General features: G+C 35.0%; 1 protein-coding gene and 1 non-coding gene across 2 annotated transcripts in view; both read left to right on the forward strand.

Annotated features, from left to right (window-relative positions):
• Nucleotides 1-16,012, forward strand: part of Tex11 (testis expressed 11) — a 271,569-nt gene that overhangs the window by 128,237 nt on the left and 127,320 nt on the right. The window contains exons 11-13 of the mRNA XM_046467052.2: nucleotides 186-337; nucleotides 2,991-3,076; nucleotides 9,806-9,943. Coding sequence (XP_046323008.2) covers nucleotides 186-337; nucleotides 2,991-3,076; nucleotides 9,806-9,943 — 376 coding nt within the window. The remainder of the gene's footprint in view (nucleotides 1-185; nucleotides 338-2,990; nucleotides 3,077-9,805; nucleotides 9,944-16,012) is intronic.
• LOC124108627 (small nucleolar RNA SNORA8) lies at nucleotides 13,278-13,417 on the forward strand. The gene has a single exon (XR_006856735.1). It is a non-coding gene; the product is annotated as a small nucleolar RNA SNORA8 (small nucleolar RNA).

Genomic DNA, 16,012 nt, shown 5'->3' on the forward strand with positions numbered 1-16,012 from the left:
GGGTCTCACTGAGTTGCTTAGTGCCTCGCTATTGCTGAGGCTAGCTTTGAACCCACGATCCTTCTGTCTCAGCCTCCCGAGCCACTGGGATTACAGTCAGATATACTTTTATCTGGCTTATTTTGTTCATGCTGAAATAAATGTTCTTCTGTTGACATCGCTTAAAATTATATCTTTTTGAACAGAGAATCTGTTGGATTTCATTTCCTGAAGACTATCTGTGAACATTTTAAGTCATCAGAAAATATTGGGAAAGCTGTATTGTTCCACATCGACATGCTTTTACAAAGGAAAGAAGAATTGCTTGCCAAGGAGAAGATTGAAGAAATCATTATGGGTCAGTAGGATTTCTGCAAGTGTTTTAGAAAAGTGTTAATCTGCATATAATTCTAAGATAGTTGTCAGAGCAATAGCAAAATCCTGAAGTCAATAGATTTCTTGTACTTCTTTTTTTCTCCCTAATATACTTTAACAGTAACACCTCACCTATGCAGATTTCACAAATTTGATGAGCTAGAATGATAACGTAGGCAAAAATAACAAAACAACATCAAAAATAAACAAACTTCTGATTTTTTAAAAAAAATTTATTAGTTACTGATGGACCTTTATTTATTTATTTATATGTGGTGCTGAGAATCTAACCCAGTGCCTCACACATGCACCCTACCACTGAGCCACAACCCTAGCCTCTAAACTTCTGATCTTAAAGCTCATGTGGAGTGGGAAATTGTGAGATTACAAGCCTATTTTCATGTTTCCACCTTGCTATCAAATTAGATGTGTGCTTTTGGGCAAGGCAATATCTCTGGACCTTGTTTTGTTCTACTATAAAATGAGGATTATGAATAAAATTCCTGGTTGTTAGACTTCTATTTAATAGCAGTATTCCTTTGTGATGTAATTTTATATGAACCCCACCCCAGATAAAGTAGATTAGTTTTTCTAGTTACAGAGATAAAGAGCTAAATTTGCTTAATAGTCCTCAAACCCTTCTCCACTCTATAGAATCTCTATACCTTAAAGAACACAGATGATATGATCCCTTTCTTAAAAAATTCTCTCCCTTACCTCACCCTTCCGACTCTATACATGTATAGAGATAGTCACTAAACGTTAACACAGGTTTATTCTGACTGGTGACACTTTAGATAATGTATTGCTTTCTTCTATTTTTACTTTGCCATATTGCTTAAATTCTTATATGCATCATGTTTTTATGAAAGCAAAGTGATTAATATTTTTAAAAGGAAATCATTTGACTAGATTCTATGAACCATATTTTAGTGATGACACCCTCTTTCTAGACCTTCACTAAGGATTTAGTTATTTTTAGATCTGATTTTGATAACCTTTTATTATCTGGTTTTCTAAACCGTGGCATTTTATTCATAGCATATTACAAACAGAGAAAAGGTATGCAGAGAAATACACAGGTAAGAGAGGAAAAAAACCTACAAAAATTTTAAAACATAGATTCAGGTGTGCTAGGCAAGTGCTCTATCATTGATCTATATCCCAAGCTCCAAATATTTTTAAAAATATAGTAATTTGTACTATATAATAACTCTCAAAATCATCAATGTGATATATATACACACATGTATTTATATTTTTTAAAATATTTATTTTTTAAATACTTATTTTTTACTTATAGGTGGTCACAATATCTTTCATTTTTATATTTATGTGGTGCTGAGGATTGAACCCAGTGCCTCACACATGCTAGGCTAGCGCTCTACCTTTGAGCCACAAACCCCAACCCAGGAGAGAAATTATTGACTCTAGATGTTCATGACAAAAATGTTTTGGACTTAATTCAGCTGAAATTAAATGATTTATTATTGACAAATAGGTTTATTTAGATGTTTAACATCAGTTTACTTAAGCTTGGGTATACTTATGTTTTGATCCCTTTCAGTATGTGTTTATGACTAGCTTACTGTGAGGTATTAATGATGCAATAAAATACAATAGTTTTAAGTGTTGTTGACCTTATTGAATGGTAAAGAAAATATTAAATTTTGCTTATAAAATAGGAAGTATCTTTAATTTTTAGAAAATTTAAGAACTTTCATGAAAAGATTTAGACTTTTTAAATGACAATATTTTATATTTAAAAAAGTAAACTGTTAGCTAACTAAAAAACTTGCTATTACAGAACAATTCATCTTTCTAAAATTCCACTTAGGAAATATTTTGTTGTAATATCAAATTATACACTTATAGTATCAAAGTATTATAGTGTTTTAAGTGAATACATCAGGTAACCATTTACACTCTTGTGACTATTTTTAATTAAGTCATGACACAAACTACATTTGCTGACTTGGCTAGGGAATCAGACATTCTTAGCGTTCTAATAAAAAATTTTGTAGAAATTGATGGTTTGTGCCGAAGAGACAGAAGAAAAGTGGTATAGAATTCTATTATAGTTTAAACTTTACCTTAATGTGCTGATGTATTTGAACCCTGTAAATGTCTACACCAGAAATAATCAGACACAAGTTACGATTTAACCTAATAAAGTTTATTTGTAAGTGTGGTCTTAAAGTATTTTACCAAGGCTTAAAGGTATAATTGGCCTTTCTTGTGAACTTGATCTGATCTATTTAGTACATAATGATATAAACACTTCTTATTAATGATTTCTGGCATCGCTGTCTGCTCATTCACAATAACCTTGTTAAGGTACCAAATGATGATCTAATTTGGAACATGGAAAATAAGTTTAAAAGAGAGTAGGCTGGAAATCTATCACAGACTGATGGGAGAATTACTTTGGTTCTAGAAAACTCTGATTGCATTATATAATCAATTTTGGTGGTAAACCTAAAATTGATGATGAAAACCTGTCTGAATGTGATTGTTTTTATAGCCATTACGTAAAGATTATAGGCTTTGAGTATAGTTAGCACTCTTTGTTTAATGTAATAGATCTAAATTCTTGCTTTCAGAGCTTAGGGGGTTTTTGGTTTTGTGTTTTTCAGGTCACCAAACAGGAAGTCAACTGACAACAGAATTAGCAGGCTGGTTACAAAACATTCTGTGGAACAAAGCTGCCAGAAGTTTTGAGGTTTGGGAGTACATTATTTTCATTCTTTATCCACTGCAACAAATAAAACTTTGTTCACTATAAGAATCATAGGGCATCAAATTCCTTAAGAGTTTCTCTCTTTTAAATACTATCTATTTACTAAATATTCAGTGTGGAGTGCTAGTGGGCATTGTACAAAAAGTTTATTCAAAAATGGAAGACATGGCTCAGAGGTAGAGCATTTGCCTAGCATGCATGAGGCACTGGGTTTGATCCTTGACACCACATACAAATAAAATATATTATGTCTACCTATAACTAAAAAATAAATATTTAAAAAATGGAAGACATGATTCCTTTCCATTGAGAATTGTAGTATAGCAAAATGACATCACTGATATTAAAATACAGGAATGTAATTTATTTTAATATGAGGGACAAGAAAGTTAGAGGAATTTTGTTACCTTAAAAAAAGTATGAGGCCACGTAGGTATTTATGGAGTTGACGGCTCCATAAATATCTACTTGGCCTCATACTTAAAAGCATTTTAAGAGAGAGATGAAAAATTAAGAAAGAGATGAAAAAAAGAAAAACTTTATGAAACAATCCAGGTTTCCTGCAGAGAAATTTGAAACTAAAGATACATTGATCTTTTTTTTATTTTTTAAAAATGTGTTCTTTTTAGATATACATGATGAGAGTATTTTGTTGTTTTTTTTTTTAAATTTTTATTGTTGGTTGTTCAAAACATTACATAGTTATTGACATATCATATTTCACACATTTGATTCAAGTGGGTTATGAATTCCCATTTTTACCCCGTATACAGATTGCAGAATCACATCGGTTACACATCCACTGTTTTACATATTGCCATACTAGTGTCTGTTGTATTCTGCTGCCTTTCCTATTCTCTACTATCCCCCCTCCCTCCCCTTCCCTCCCATCTTCTCTCTCTACCCCATCTACTCTAATTCATTTCTCCCCCTTGTTTTTTTTTCCCTTTCCCCTGATGAGAGTATTTTGACATATTATACACACGTAGAGATACATTGATTTTTAAAGCAAAGAACAGTCACTCATAATCCTGGTCATTCTTAAAATGTTATATATTCCTTGTAATCTTCTTGTGTATTTGTATATTTGCATATGTAAATAAAATGGTACATACTTTGTAAAAAGTTTGAACTGAGGATGCAGCTCAGTGGCAGAATGCCTTCCTAGCATGAGCAAGGCCCAAGGTTTGATCAGTAGCACTACAAAAGAAGGAAGGAAGGAAGGAAGGGAGGGAGGGAGGGAGGGAGGAAGGAAGGAAGGAAGGAAGGAAGGAAGGAAGCTATGGTATGCTTCTATCTCCAACCAATATGTAGTAATAGAGAACAGTTATGTCCCTGCTTGAACAATACCCTTCCAAAAAAAATACAAGACATGAAATGAAAAAAAAATTAATGATACTGATGATCAGGCAGTGAAGAATGATCCCTGGGAAATAGGAAACATGATGAATACTACAAATGTATAACTTACTGCCTTTAGTTTCCAGGCTATAACTTGGGAAAGGGAACTGAATTGTAACCTGCCAGGCATCCTTATTTGGGGAGATGATACTGAGAATCTAGGGACACCTAGTTATCTAAAGTTCATAGTACAGAGAATCAGAGAGGGGTGCATAGCAAAGAGAGAGAGAGAGAGAGAGAGAGAGAGAGAGAGAATCCCAGCTGGGCATGGAGGTGTACACCTGTAATCCTAGCAGCTCGGGAGGCTGAGACAGGAGAATTGTGAGTTCAAAGCCAGCCTCAGCAAAAGTGAGGTGCTAAGCAATTCAGTGAGATTCTGTCTCTAAATAAAATATAAAATAGGGCTGGGGATGTGGCTTTGAGATGGAGTACCCCTGAGTTCAATCCCAAGTAGCAAAAAAGAGAGAGGACTGGGGCTGTAGCTCAGTGGCGGAGTGCTTGCCTGGCATGTGTGAGGCACTGGGTTCGATCCTTAGCACCATGTAAAAATAAATAAAGGCATTCTTACCATCTATAAGTACAAATTTTTTTTACTAAAAAAAAGAATCCTAGTCATCAGAAGGTCCTCCTCCAGTGTTTAATAGAGGGTGTAACCATCTAAAATATTAAGAGGATAAGTACCTGGCACTCACATACATCTGGGCATAGAGCCCATTTTTTTGTTTGTTTGTTTTTGTGGTGCTGGGGATGAAACCTGGAGCCTTGTGCATGCTACATAAGTGATATACGACTGAACTACCTCCCCAGACCACTAGAACCTGTTCTTACCACTCAGACTGGAAAATCTCTAATTCATGGGACACTGGATAGAGAACTGAGAAGAGTCTTGCCTCAGTAGTAGGGAATAATTAATACCTCACTGAGCCCTGCTCCAACCCAACTTAAAAAAATAATTTAAGTGCGTTGTGAAAGGATCAGATTGATCCCAAAGAATTTAATTGCTTCTTACAGCAGAGTTTGAGAATTTTTAAAGCTATACAGAACACCCAGCAAGGTAAAGTTCACAATGTTTGGCATCCCGTAAAATAGCCAAGCACACAAAGAGGCAAGGAACACAATCTATAGTGAAAACAGTAAGCAATCAATTGAAACTGACCCATAAACGACATAGAAGATTAGAATTAATAAAAAGGGACATTAAAATATTTCTTATGATTATATTCCATACATTTAAAAAGCTAAGCAGAGGCATAGAATATATAAAACTACCCAAACCAAACTTCTAGGGATGAAAATTTAATTTTTAGGATGAAATTAATATCAGATAGTATTAACATCTGATGAGACATTGTAGAATAAGATTGGTGAACTTGAAGTAATAGCAAAGAAGTGACCCAAACGAAATACACAGAAAAGAAAAACCTTAAAAGAGTATCAGTAACATCAGGTAGCCAAATATATGAGTAATTGGAATTTTCAAATGAAGAGGGAGAGAAAAGTATTTGAAGAAATAGTGGCCGAATAATCTAAACCCACAGAGTCAAGAATCTTAACAAACTCCACATGTAAGGAAAATAAAACTACACCAAGGCACATAATGATCAAATTGCTTAAAACCAGTGACAGAAAATATTGTAAGAGTAGCCAAGAAAAATTATACCCTACATATAGAAGGTGGAATGAGATGAACATCATTACCCTAGGTACACGTATGACTGCATAAGATGGTGCAATGCTACATCGTGTACAACCAGAGAAATGAAAAGTTGTGTTGCAATTATTATCAAAATGCATTCTGCCTACATATATACCTAATTAAAATAAATAAATTCATAAAAAATTAAGGAGAACATCAATGCAAACAAGAACTCAGTTGAGCAATATCTTTAAAATAATGAAAGAAGGGTCTGGGGCTGGGGCTGGGGCTCAGCCGTAGAGCACTCACCTAGCACGTACAAGGCACTGGATTTGATCCTCAGCACCACATAAAAATAAATAGATAAAATAAAGGTATTGTGTCCAACTACAACTAAAAAAAATTTAATTTTTTTTTAAATAATGAAAGAAAACCCTGGCAACTTAGAATTCTATACCTGACAGCAAACATTGTTTAAAAAGAAACAGTTGGTGGAAATGTAAAATGGTGTAGTCACTATGGAAAATATGTCAAAAAGAATTAAAAGCACAACTTTTTTTTTTTCCATACTGGGGATTGAACCCAGGGCCTGGCACATGCTAGGTAAGCATTCTATCACTGAGCTTCCAAGTAGCTGGGATTACAGGTGTGCATCTCTGTGCCCAGAAAAAGCACACTCTTGGGATATTTGTACACCCATACTGACAGCAGAACTGTTCATATTATTCACAAGATGGAAACAATCAAGTTCCATCAACAAATAAATGGATAAACAAAATTTGGAATACATAGCCAGTGGAATATTATCCAGCCTTAAAATATTGATGAATTCTGATACATGCTTAAACCATAAGGACATTATGCGAAGTGAAATAAGCCAGACACAAAAAGACAAATAAGGTATGATTCCACTTGTAGACGTAGTAAAACTATAGTAGTAAAACTCATAGAGACAAAGTACAATGGTGGTTACAAGGGGGTTGGGGGAGGAAGAAGGAAGGAATTATTGTTTACTTTTTTTTCCTGATGCTGGCAATGGAACTGTTACCGCTGTTGACCGGTGACGAGTCCTTGCTTCCCCAGTGTTGAAGAATAACACCAAAGAAGCACGTCGAGGCAAGGTCAGAGTAGAAATTAGAAGTTTATTAAAGGACAGCAGAAAAGACTTCTCCCGGAGGAAGAAGGGGACCCAAGAGGTGGAATCCGTGGAAGGGATGTTGTCTCCCCTTTTTATAGTTCTTTCAGTGATGGAATGTAGGTGGGAAGGCCCAAGGGGTGGGACACAGGTGGGCCAAAGAAGTAATCTGGTCAGGAAGGACTTCTGAGTCAGCACCTTTTTGCTGGGGGCTGTTCATTAACATTTCTTTGAGGTGGACTTTGGCCTAGGGCCTTTTCGGGACTTCATTAACATTCCATGAGCTGTCCTGTGTTTTCCCTGAGTCATTCTCAGCATGGTCTCCATTTTAGATTTCACTCAATATTAGACCCGATTTACCTAACTACACTGACTACCTAACTTTAAATCTGGCTTCAGAACCCAGAGCCTCATGAATGCTACACATGCACTCTACCAATAAATTATATCCCTGACTCCCAGAGTTTCAATTTTGTGAGATGAAAAAAATTTGGATATTGATAATGTGAATATGCAAACTGTGGTATATCCATGTATTTTTTTTTTTTTTTTTGAAATGCTGGGGATTGAACCCAGGGCCTTGTGCATGGGAGGCAAGCACTCTATTGACTGAGCTATATCCCAAGCCCATATCCATATATTTTATTTTATTTTTTAGTTTTTGGTGGACACAACATTTTTATTTTATTTTTATGTGGTGCTAAGGATCGAACCCAGCGCCCCATGCATGCCAGGCGAGCGCGCTACTGCTTGAGCCACATCCCCAGCCCTCCATATATTTTAAATGCTTCTGAGTGATAAAAAGAAGAGAACTATTGATCCATAAAAACGGGGAACAAAGTTTAAGAAACAAGGAATTGTACACCTAAAACAAGGAAACAGAATCCCTTATAAGAGCATGTAGTGACCTAGGACTTACACATAATTTCTGCAAAATAAAATGGTATTCTTTTTTCTCTTTTAGAGGGCCTTTATTTATTTCTATACTGAGAATGTGAAAAACTACTTTAGAATTCCCCTTTTGCTATTGATTCTTTGTCTTCCCCCTCATTTTCTAGTCTTGATGAATGATTTTTTTTTTTAGCCTTCACTTTCAACCCTGGAAAAGAATGTAATTTTATATCTAGTAAAGGTAGTGTTTTACCTGCTCAACACAGCTGTTTCTACTTGAAAAGGGCATTTATTCCTTAAAGGACCTAATGATTCATGTCCTTAACTGAAAACTATGAACATTCTTGATAATGTAGAGGGGACTCATTTACCTTACCTTGGTGTTCATAAGTGATCTAAGTTTTCTGAGATTTAAAAAAAAATCCAGGGCTGGTGTTGTAGCTCAGTGATAGAGTGCTTGCCTAGCACATGTGAAGCACTGGGTTCAATCCTCAACACCACATTTTAAAAAATCAATAAATAAAATAAAGGTATAAAAATACAGACTATTTCTATTAGATTTTTCTTTCTTTTTCTTTTTTTAATTGATTTTATTTTTTAAATACATGACAGCAGAATGCATTACAATTCTCATTACACATATGGAGTACAACTTTTCATATCTCTGTTTATATATAAAGTATGTTCACACCAATTCATGTCTTCATACATGTACTTTGGATAATTATGTCCATCACATTCCACCATCATTGTAACAGATTTTTCTTTTTTAAAATTAAGAGGCCATTCTTTAGCTGTTGGAAATGGTGACCTACTCCCCTAAGTTTGTTTCTTAAATGGAGTGCTGAGGACCGAACCCAAGGCCTTGAGTATGCTAGGCAAATGTTGTTCCACTTAACTATGGCCTCAACCCCATTAGATTTTTCTTAATAGGTTATTACCACTGAAAAATTTAAAGTGAACTCAAAAGAAAAAAGTTTTGTATAAAAGCATAGCAGCATTTATTATAATAGTGAAAAACCTGGAAACTCATTAAATGTCCAACATTCTGAAAATAAGAAAATTATGATATATTAATTATATTAAATGTTATATATCCCTTAAATTAACTGTGAAACTACATAACAATACAGATTATTATGTATAAAACAAACTTAAATGGAAAAAAATAGATCATGAAATTGTATATAAGCTATGACTATAACTTTAAGTACACAAAAGGATAAAGTTAAATGGAATATAAAATAATGAAAATGGCTGTATTAGCATGGTGATTTATGGATATTCTCTTAAAATTTTTTTCATTGTTTTAATACCTTTTAAAATCGTGAATTTTCTGGGGGTGATTCACTATCTTAGGCTTTTTATTTTTTATGTGAAATACCTTTTTTTCAGTTTTATACATTGAACCTTGTGCATGCTAATCATGTTCTCTCTTACTGAACTATACCTACAGCCCCTAAAATCTCTAATGTGTGGGAAAAATAAAATAGAACAAACTTAAAAATTTTTAGAAAGTGTTTGTGTTTTGGTTGCCTAAAAAAGAAACCAGTATCATTTTTTGTTTGCTTATAGAGGTGAATTGGGAAAATTAGGGTCAAATGTAAAGATATATCTGTGATTTTATTTTTTTCTTTTTAAACTTTAGGTCCAAAATTATGCTGATGCCCTACAATGGTACTATTATTCTCTGACGTTTTATGGATTTGGTCAGCTAGATCTGGATTTAGCCAAGCTGCAGAGGAACATGGCTTCCTGTTACCTGCATTTGAAACAACTTGATAAGGTCCTTTGATTTATCTATTTTCAGAGGCAGCAAATGTTCTTATATACAGTAGCGGAGACATGTGGTGTTATGACTTCTCAGCTGTATAGGATGTTTGAGCGTTCCTTCATATAGAACAAGGTCAAATTGACATTTTCTTGATTTGTGCATTGTAAACATTAAATGGGATTTTCCAAAAGGAGAAAGAATTTGAAAGACTATTAGTTTCATTACTTACTGTTTACTTTTTGCACCCTATTCTGAAAGGTAATATGTCATCCAAACCTCTGAAGTTATCTGCTACTAATCATCTGCAATATTGTACTAGGAAGCAGATTAAATTTTAATATCTTTCTTTTTCTTAAGCATTCATTGAAAGAAAGTACAAGAAGCCATTCTTTCATTTTTGGGTTATTGTCTCTTGCTTTTCTAACCACTCTAGAAAACATTTAGTAATTGACTCCTTAGTAAGACAAAATTCTAGAATATAAAAAAGATAAAAGCTTTTTAAAGATAAAGCCTTCAGTGCTTTCAATAGTGATTGGGACATTTCTTCCTTTGGGTTATCATATAGTATGCACATAATAGGGGTATTGGCTCTTGCAGGAACAAAAAGCTAGAAGGACAAGTGTGAACTCAATGAAATATGAATGTTTTTTGTTGCATTTCAAATTTTAATGACAGGTTTAGGGGAGATATATGATTAACAGTAGTGATTGCAGACATTTTCTTTGAAGGTCTGTTTATTGTTGAAAGATTAAATATTTTAGATTTTCTTTGAAAGATTAAATATTTTAGATTTTCTTTTAAAATAATATTTACTATTTAGTTTATATGTCATAAATTCATTGCCCAGAAAAGAAGTTGAAATGTTACTTAATTTATCATATTTCTTCATAGTATCATTTAACTGTGTCAGAACAATAGTTGCCTACTATTTGCTTTAAGACCTGAAAAGAAGATGATACTCAAATTTTATAACTTTCATAATTTGTGACACATTAGGCCAGATAGATTGGGAAGAACCTGGACCCAAAGGTAGAAATGCCATGTAGGGAATGCATTAAACTGTAGACCATCTTTCAGGAAGATATCAAATCAGCTAGTCAAGATAGGGAAAAAAAGCACAGTACTAGATCCTTGGCTAGGCTCTGAATATATATAGATAAGCAAGGCATAGTTGCTTTCTACTTGACCAAGCAGGGTATCATAATGGGCAGATAAGCAGAACATGACAAATGAGAGAAAATTAAGTGTTGGAAATAGTTCATAAGCCAGACACACTCGTAGTTGGCATCGCATAGCAGGCAACAGACTTGAACTGAGATCTGGACTCAGAGGCAGGACTCAGATATTTGAGGCATGGCATTGTTTGTAGATGAACTAGGAGGAATAAGCTAGGGCTCCATTACTAAAGGAACTGGCATAGAATACCTGCATAAAGAGCCATACTGAGATAAAATTACCAGGAGAGGAATACAGGTTGACAATGTTCCCAGACTTGAAGCAAGTACATTTTTATTTATTTTTGTGCTATTAGGGATTGAGCCCAGGGCCTTGTGCCTGTGAGGTAAGCATGTTGCCACTGAGCCCCATACCCAACCTTAAGGAGTACTTCTTAAATCTATTCTAACAAATGTCAAGTTTGGAACTGGAGCTTAGTGTAGGACTGAACCTATAATTGGGAGTTCAAATGTTGTTAGTAGTGAGTAGAATAGGAAAGCAGGAGACCAGGTGTATCTTAATAGCATAGACTCTGTATGCAACTATCATTTAAGGCCCAATTGGTATTGAAACCAAAGTTTATTTTGAGTATGTCCAAGGTAACCTTATTGGTTACTGTTAGTGTATTTCTCACTTGCATCCTTCCTGTCTTAAATTTAGGAGACATTGCTTGAATACTCTCCACATGTGGGGAATACTCTCCCATGTACTAGTATAGGCAAAAGGGTGAAAATATGCACAGTCTGTAAAGCTTTTATATTTGCACCATGCCAATGAATGGCCTTTGTTAATTTTTATTGTCTGCTTTTTACACTCCTTCCTTTGAGCTGCTTGGGCATTATTGTTGTTTTTTTTTAAAATATGATTTTAGTTGTAGATGGACATAATATCTTTATTTTATTTATTTTTATGTGGTGCTAGAATTGAACCCAGTGCCTCACACATGCTAGGCAAGGGCTCCACCATTTACAGCCCCAGCCCTGCTGGAACATTGTTGGGAAATTTTATGAAGCCATACTTATTGGATCTTCTAAAATTATGTGTTTTTTTTAAGCTAGGCAGTGAATAATACTGACTTTTGTTGACTTTCCTTTTTTGTTTCTTTTTCTTCTTCTTTTTTAATCTTTTATTTTTGTATTTTACAGTACTGGGGATTGAACCCAGGGGTGCTCTACCACTGAGCTACATCTCTAGCCCCTTTTTAATTTTATTTTTTAAATTTTGAGATATGTTGTCACTGAGGCTAGCCTCAAACTTTGATTCTCCTGTCTTGGCCTCCTGAGTTATTGGGATTACAAGTGTGCAACACCATGCCTAGCTTCTTGATCACTTTCTATCATCTTCCCCACAGTAATGATTCCAAGACATTTTTCTGTCCTTGAGCCCCTCTGTCTTCTCCTTTGTTTTATCAAAAGATTTTAATATGTTTGTGATTGACTGAGCTTGTATCCAATGACATGAAGTTTATCAGTGTGTCTCCTCTTTACACATCCTTCTGTCTTGTCTCAGAGAAAGAATTACTTTTCTCTGGTAACTATTCTACAGGTCTCAATCCTATCTTTTTAATCTTCCTCTATTGTTCCTTTCCCCTGTTGCTACAATTATTTGGGCATCTTCCTTGCTACAATTATTTGGGCATCTTCCTTATTAAGAAACCTTCCTTCGGGCTAGGGTTGTAGCTCAGTGGTAAATTGCTTGCCTAGCACGAGTGAAGCACCGGGTTCGATCCTCTGCACTGCATGTAAATAAATAAAATAAAAGTTCATTTACAACTAAAAAGATATCTTAAAAAAAACAACTTTCCTTCAACCTTAGTCATCATCCTCAAACTTCAGTTCTATACATGTCCTTTCTTTCATTGCAAAACTTTCCAGCCCCAAAGTACTGTTTATATTTTTTCAGTCTTCATCATTGAAAAATTATTTATTGACTATCTACTATATATTCAGAACCATTTGGGGGCTTGGGGACATACTCAGTGGTAGAATATCTGACAAACTTGTATAACACCCTGGGTTTCATCCTCAGTACCCCCCTAACACACACACACACACACACACACACACACAAAGTTTAATACTGTTTTGGCATTGGGGATATAGTAATGGACAAAATAAAAATATAAATAAGTTGCACTGCATGGTATCTGCACTCTGCAGTTTCCTCCTGGTGGCATGTTCAGAGGATGGTGCAATAGAAATTCAGTATCTGGCATGGTTGGTTTTCTTGGCTTTATGCATGTTGAACCTGTTATTTCTATTGCTTACAGCATTTGTATAGTTCTTTATACTGGTTCACTTTGATACTATCTTCAATAATAAGACATAAAAAGCTAAATATTTATATACTTTACATGAGACAATGTTAAACAATATAGTGTAGGGCTGCAGGTGGAACTTAGTGGTAAAGTGCATGTTTAGCAGGTATGAGGTCCTGGGTTCTATCCCCAGCAACAAAACCAAACAATATTGTAGTTTTATATGCATAAACTCTACCTCTGGAGAGTTTATAGAACCTTAAGCCCAATATTCTAATTTTCTTATATTTGAGGACTTTGAAGTTTGTGGTTGGTGCAAGTCATAGACTTGAATGTTCTTGAGCAGGATGACATGAGCTTGGGTTCTAAGTGTAGAAGCAATTTGTTACACTTTTTTTTTTTTGGTACTAGGGATTGAACTTGAACTCAAGGGCACTCAACCACTGACCACTTGCCCAGCCTTATTTGTATTTTATTTAGAAACATGGTCTCACTGAGTTGCTTAGGGCCTCACTTTTGCTGAGGCTGGCTTTGAACTTGCTATCCTCCTGTCTCAGCCTCCCAAGCCACTGGGATTACAGGCATGCACCACTGTGCCCAGCATCACACTTTCATATAATGAGATCTTAAAACCTTAATGTTGGTTGATAAATGAATCATTTTGGTTATTGTGTAAAGTTAGGGTAATGTACAATTGGATACTCTTTAAGTACAGAAATCCTATCCTCAGGCTTGCAACTGAAGTTTAGGTACACAGGTGGCATTCATACTACTATAGATTGATGAAACTAAAGCAAAATTTCTAACTACAGGGGCTGGAGTTGTGACTCAGAGGTAGAGCGCTCACCTGCCATACGTGAGGCACTGGGTTCAATCCTCAGCACCACATAAAAATGAAATAAAGATATTGTGTCCACTTATAACTAAAAAATAAATATTTAAAAAAATTCAAACTACAGATTATCTATAATATTTTCAATATCCTGTTGCAACACATGACTAAACTGATCAGGGTCACTCCAAGTGAATTTTGCTGACTGAATAAAGACACAGATACAGAAAGTACCTTTTTGGGTTCAGTGACCACTCCTCAGCCACAGCTCCCACAAGCAGGGGCAAGGCAGGCAAGAAAGAGAAAAAGCATGCCTGGAACCCAGGTTTTATTGGGGAGAAGCCATTCAAATGAGACAAGGGTAGGGTTACAAGAAACAAGTAGGTGTAATTCAACACCCACTCCTGGAGCTGCACCTCTCTTATCCTAGTGAAGGTAAGGTCCAATTGCATTGCAATGTTCAGTACCTCTTTACTCAGGACTTAAAGGTGTGTACATAGATCCTATTCAGAGTGGCTCCCGACAATATTCATAAAAATTGAGACTAAATATAGACTGTTTTTTATACAACCTGAAGGGGAAACAACTATTCTTCACGTGGTGATTACATATTGTTTCTATTTACTATATACGGTTCTAAAAATCATGCCTTTCCACTATAGGACTGAAAAGAGCTTTAAATGTAATCAGTAAATATAAACAGTAAATGTAATCACATGATGCTCACTAGATGGCACTGTGGCTTCTGTTTGTACTGTATTAGCCTCACTGATTTTGAAGTTATTTTGTATTGCTTAGATATGTATTGCATTTCCCACAAATATATCCTTATGGATGTAAAACAAAAAGCACTTAAGAAAATATCAGATGAAGGTGAATTGTGGCTCATTTGATGCAGGCGTAATGTACAAATACCCTAACTGGGGTTTTGAATAAAGTCAACAAGTATTTATTGAATGCCTAATCTGTGTCTGATACTATTAAAATAAGTAGAAGATATGGTCTGTTCTACAGATGAGCTTAAGATATTAATGCAGAATTGAGATTTACACATACAAAATACTTAGAAAGTAATAAAATATTATGTGCAATCATGTGTCAAATACTGCATGGTCTTAAAATAGGAATAGGAAGATGAGGGAATTTTATGAATATTGATTGAGTATACACATGACCTGAAGTTGAAAACAGTAACTGATACATTAGAAGACAGTGTCAGCTCTGAAGGCTGAAATAATGAGCCCAAGATAAAGACAAACAGGAAACAACAAAACATCCTATACTTGTATCCCCCAAACCAACTATACAAGAATAAAATAGATAAAATGTGGTTTTAACAGAAGCACATATAAAGCACAGGGCTTTTTGCTTTCTGTGAGCTCAACAAAAGCCAATAATACTAAGAACATTCTCCCAAATTAGACTGAATCAATTGAAATGCAGTTGGTCTTCCATATCTGTGGATTCCCCATCTGTGGATGCAACCAACAGCAGATTAAAAAAAATTGCTTACTAAACTCATACAGACTTGTATTTTGTCTTATACAACTCTGTGTAAAAACTATTTACATTGTATTAGGAATTATAAGTAATTTAGGAATGGTTTGAAGTACACCGAGGATGCAGGTAGGTTATACACAAGTAAGAGACTTGAGGATTCACAGATTTTGGTATCCATGGGGTGGGAGTATGCTATTGGTGGTGGTGTGTTGGTATTAGAACCAACCTCTCACAGATTCTGAGGAGTGACTGTATAATGCACAGAGGGAGTAAAGTG

Source organism: Marmota monax, unplaced genomic scaffold (assembly GCF_021218885.2).
Source record: "Marmota monax isolate L192 unplaced genomic scaffold, Marmota_monax_Labrador192_F-V1.1 WCK01_AAM20220418_F8-fsc00284, whole genome shotgun sequence".
In the NCBI taxonomy this organism is placed as follows: domain Eukaryota; kingdom Metazoa; phylum Chordata; class Mammalia; order Rodentia; family Sciuridae; genus Marmota; species Marmota monax.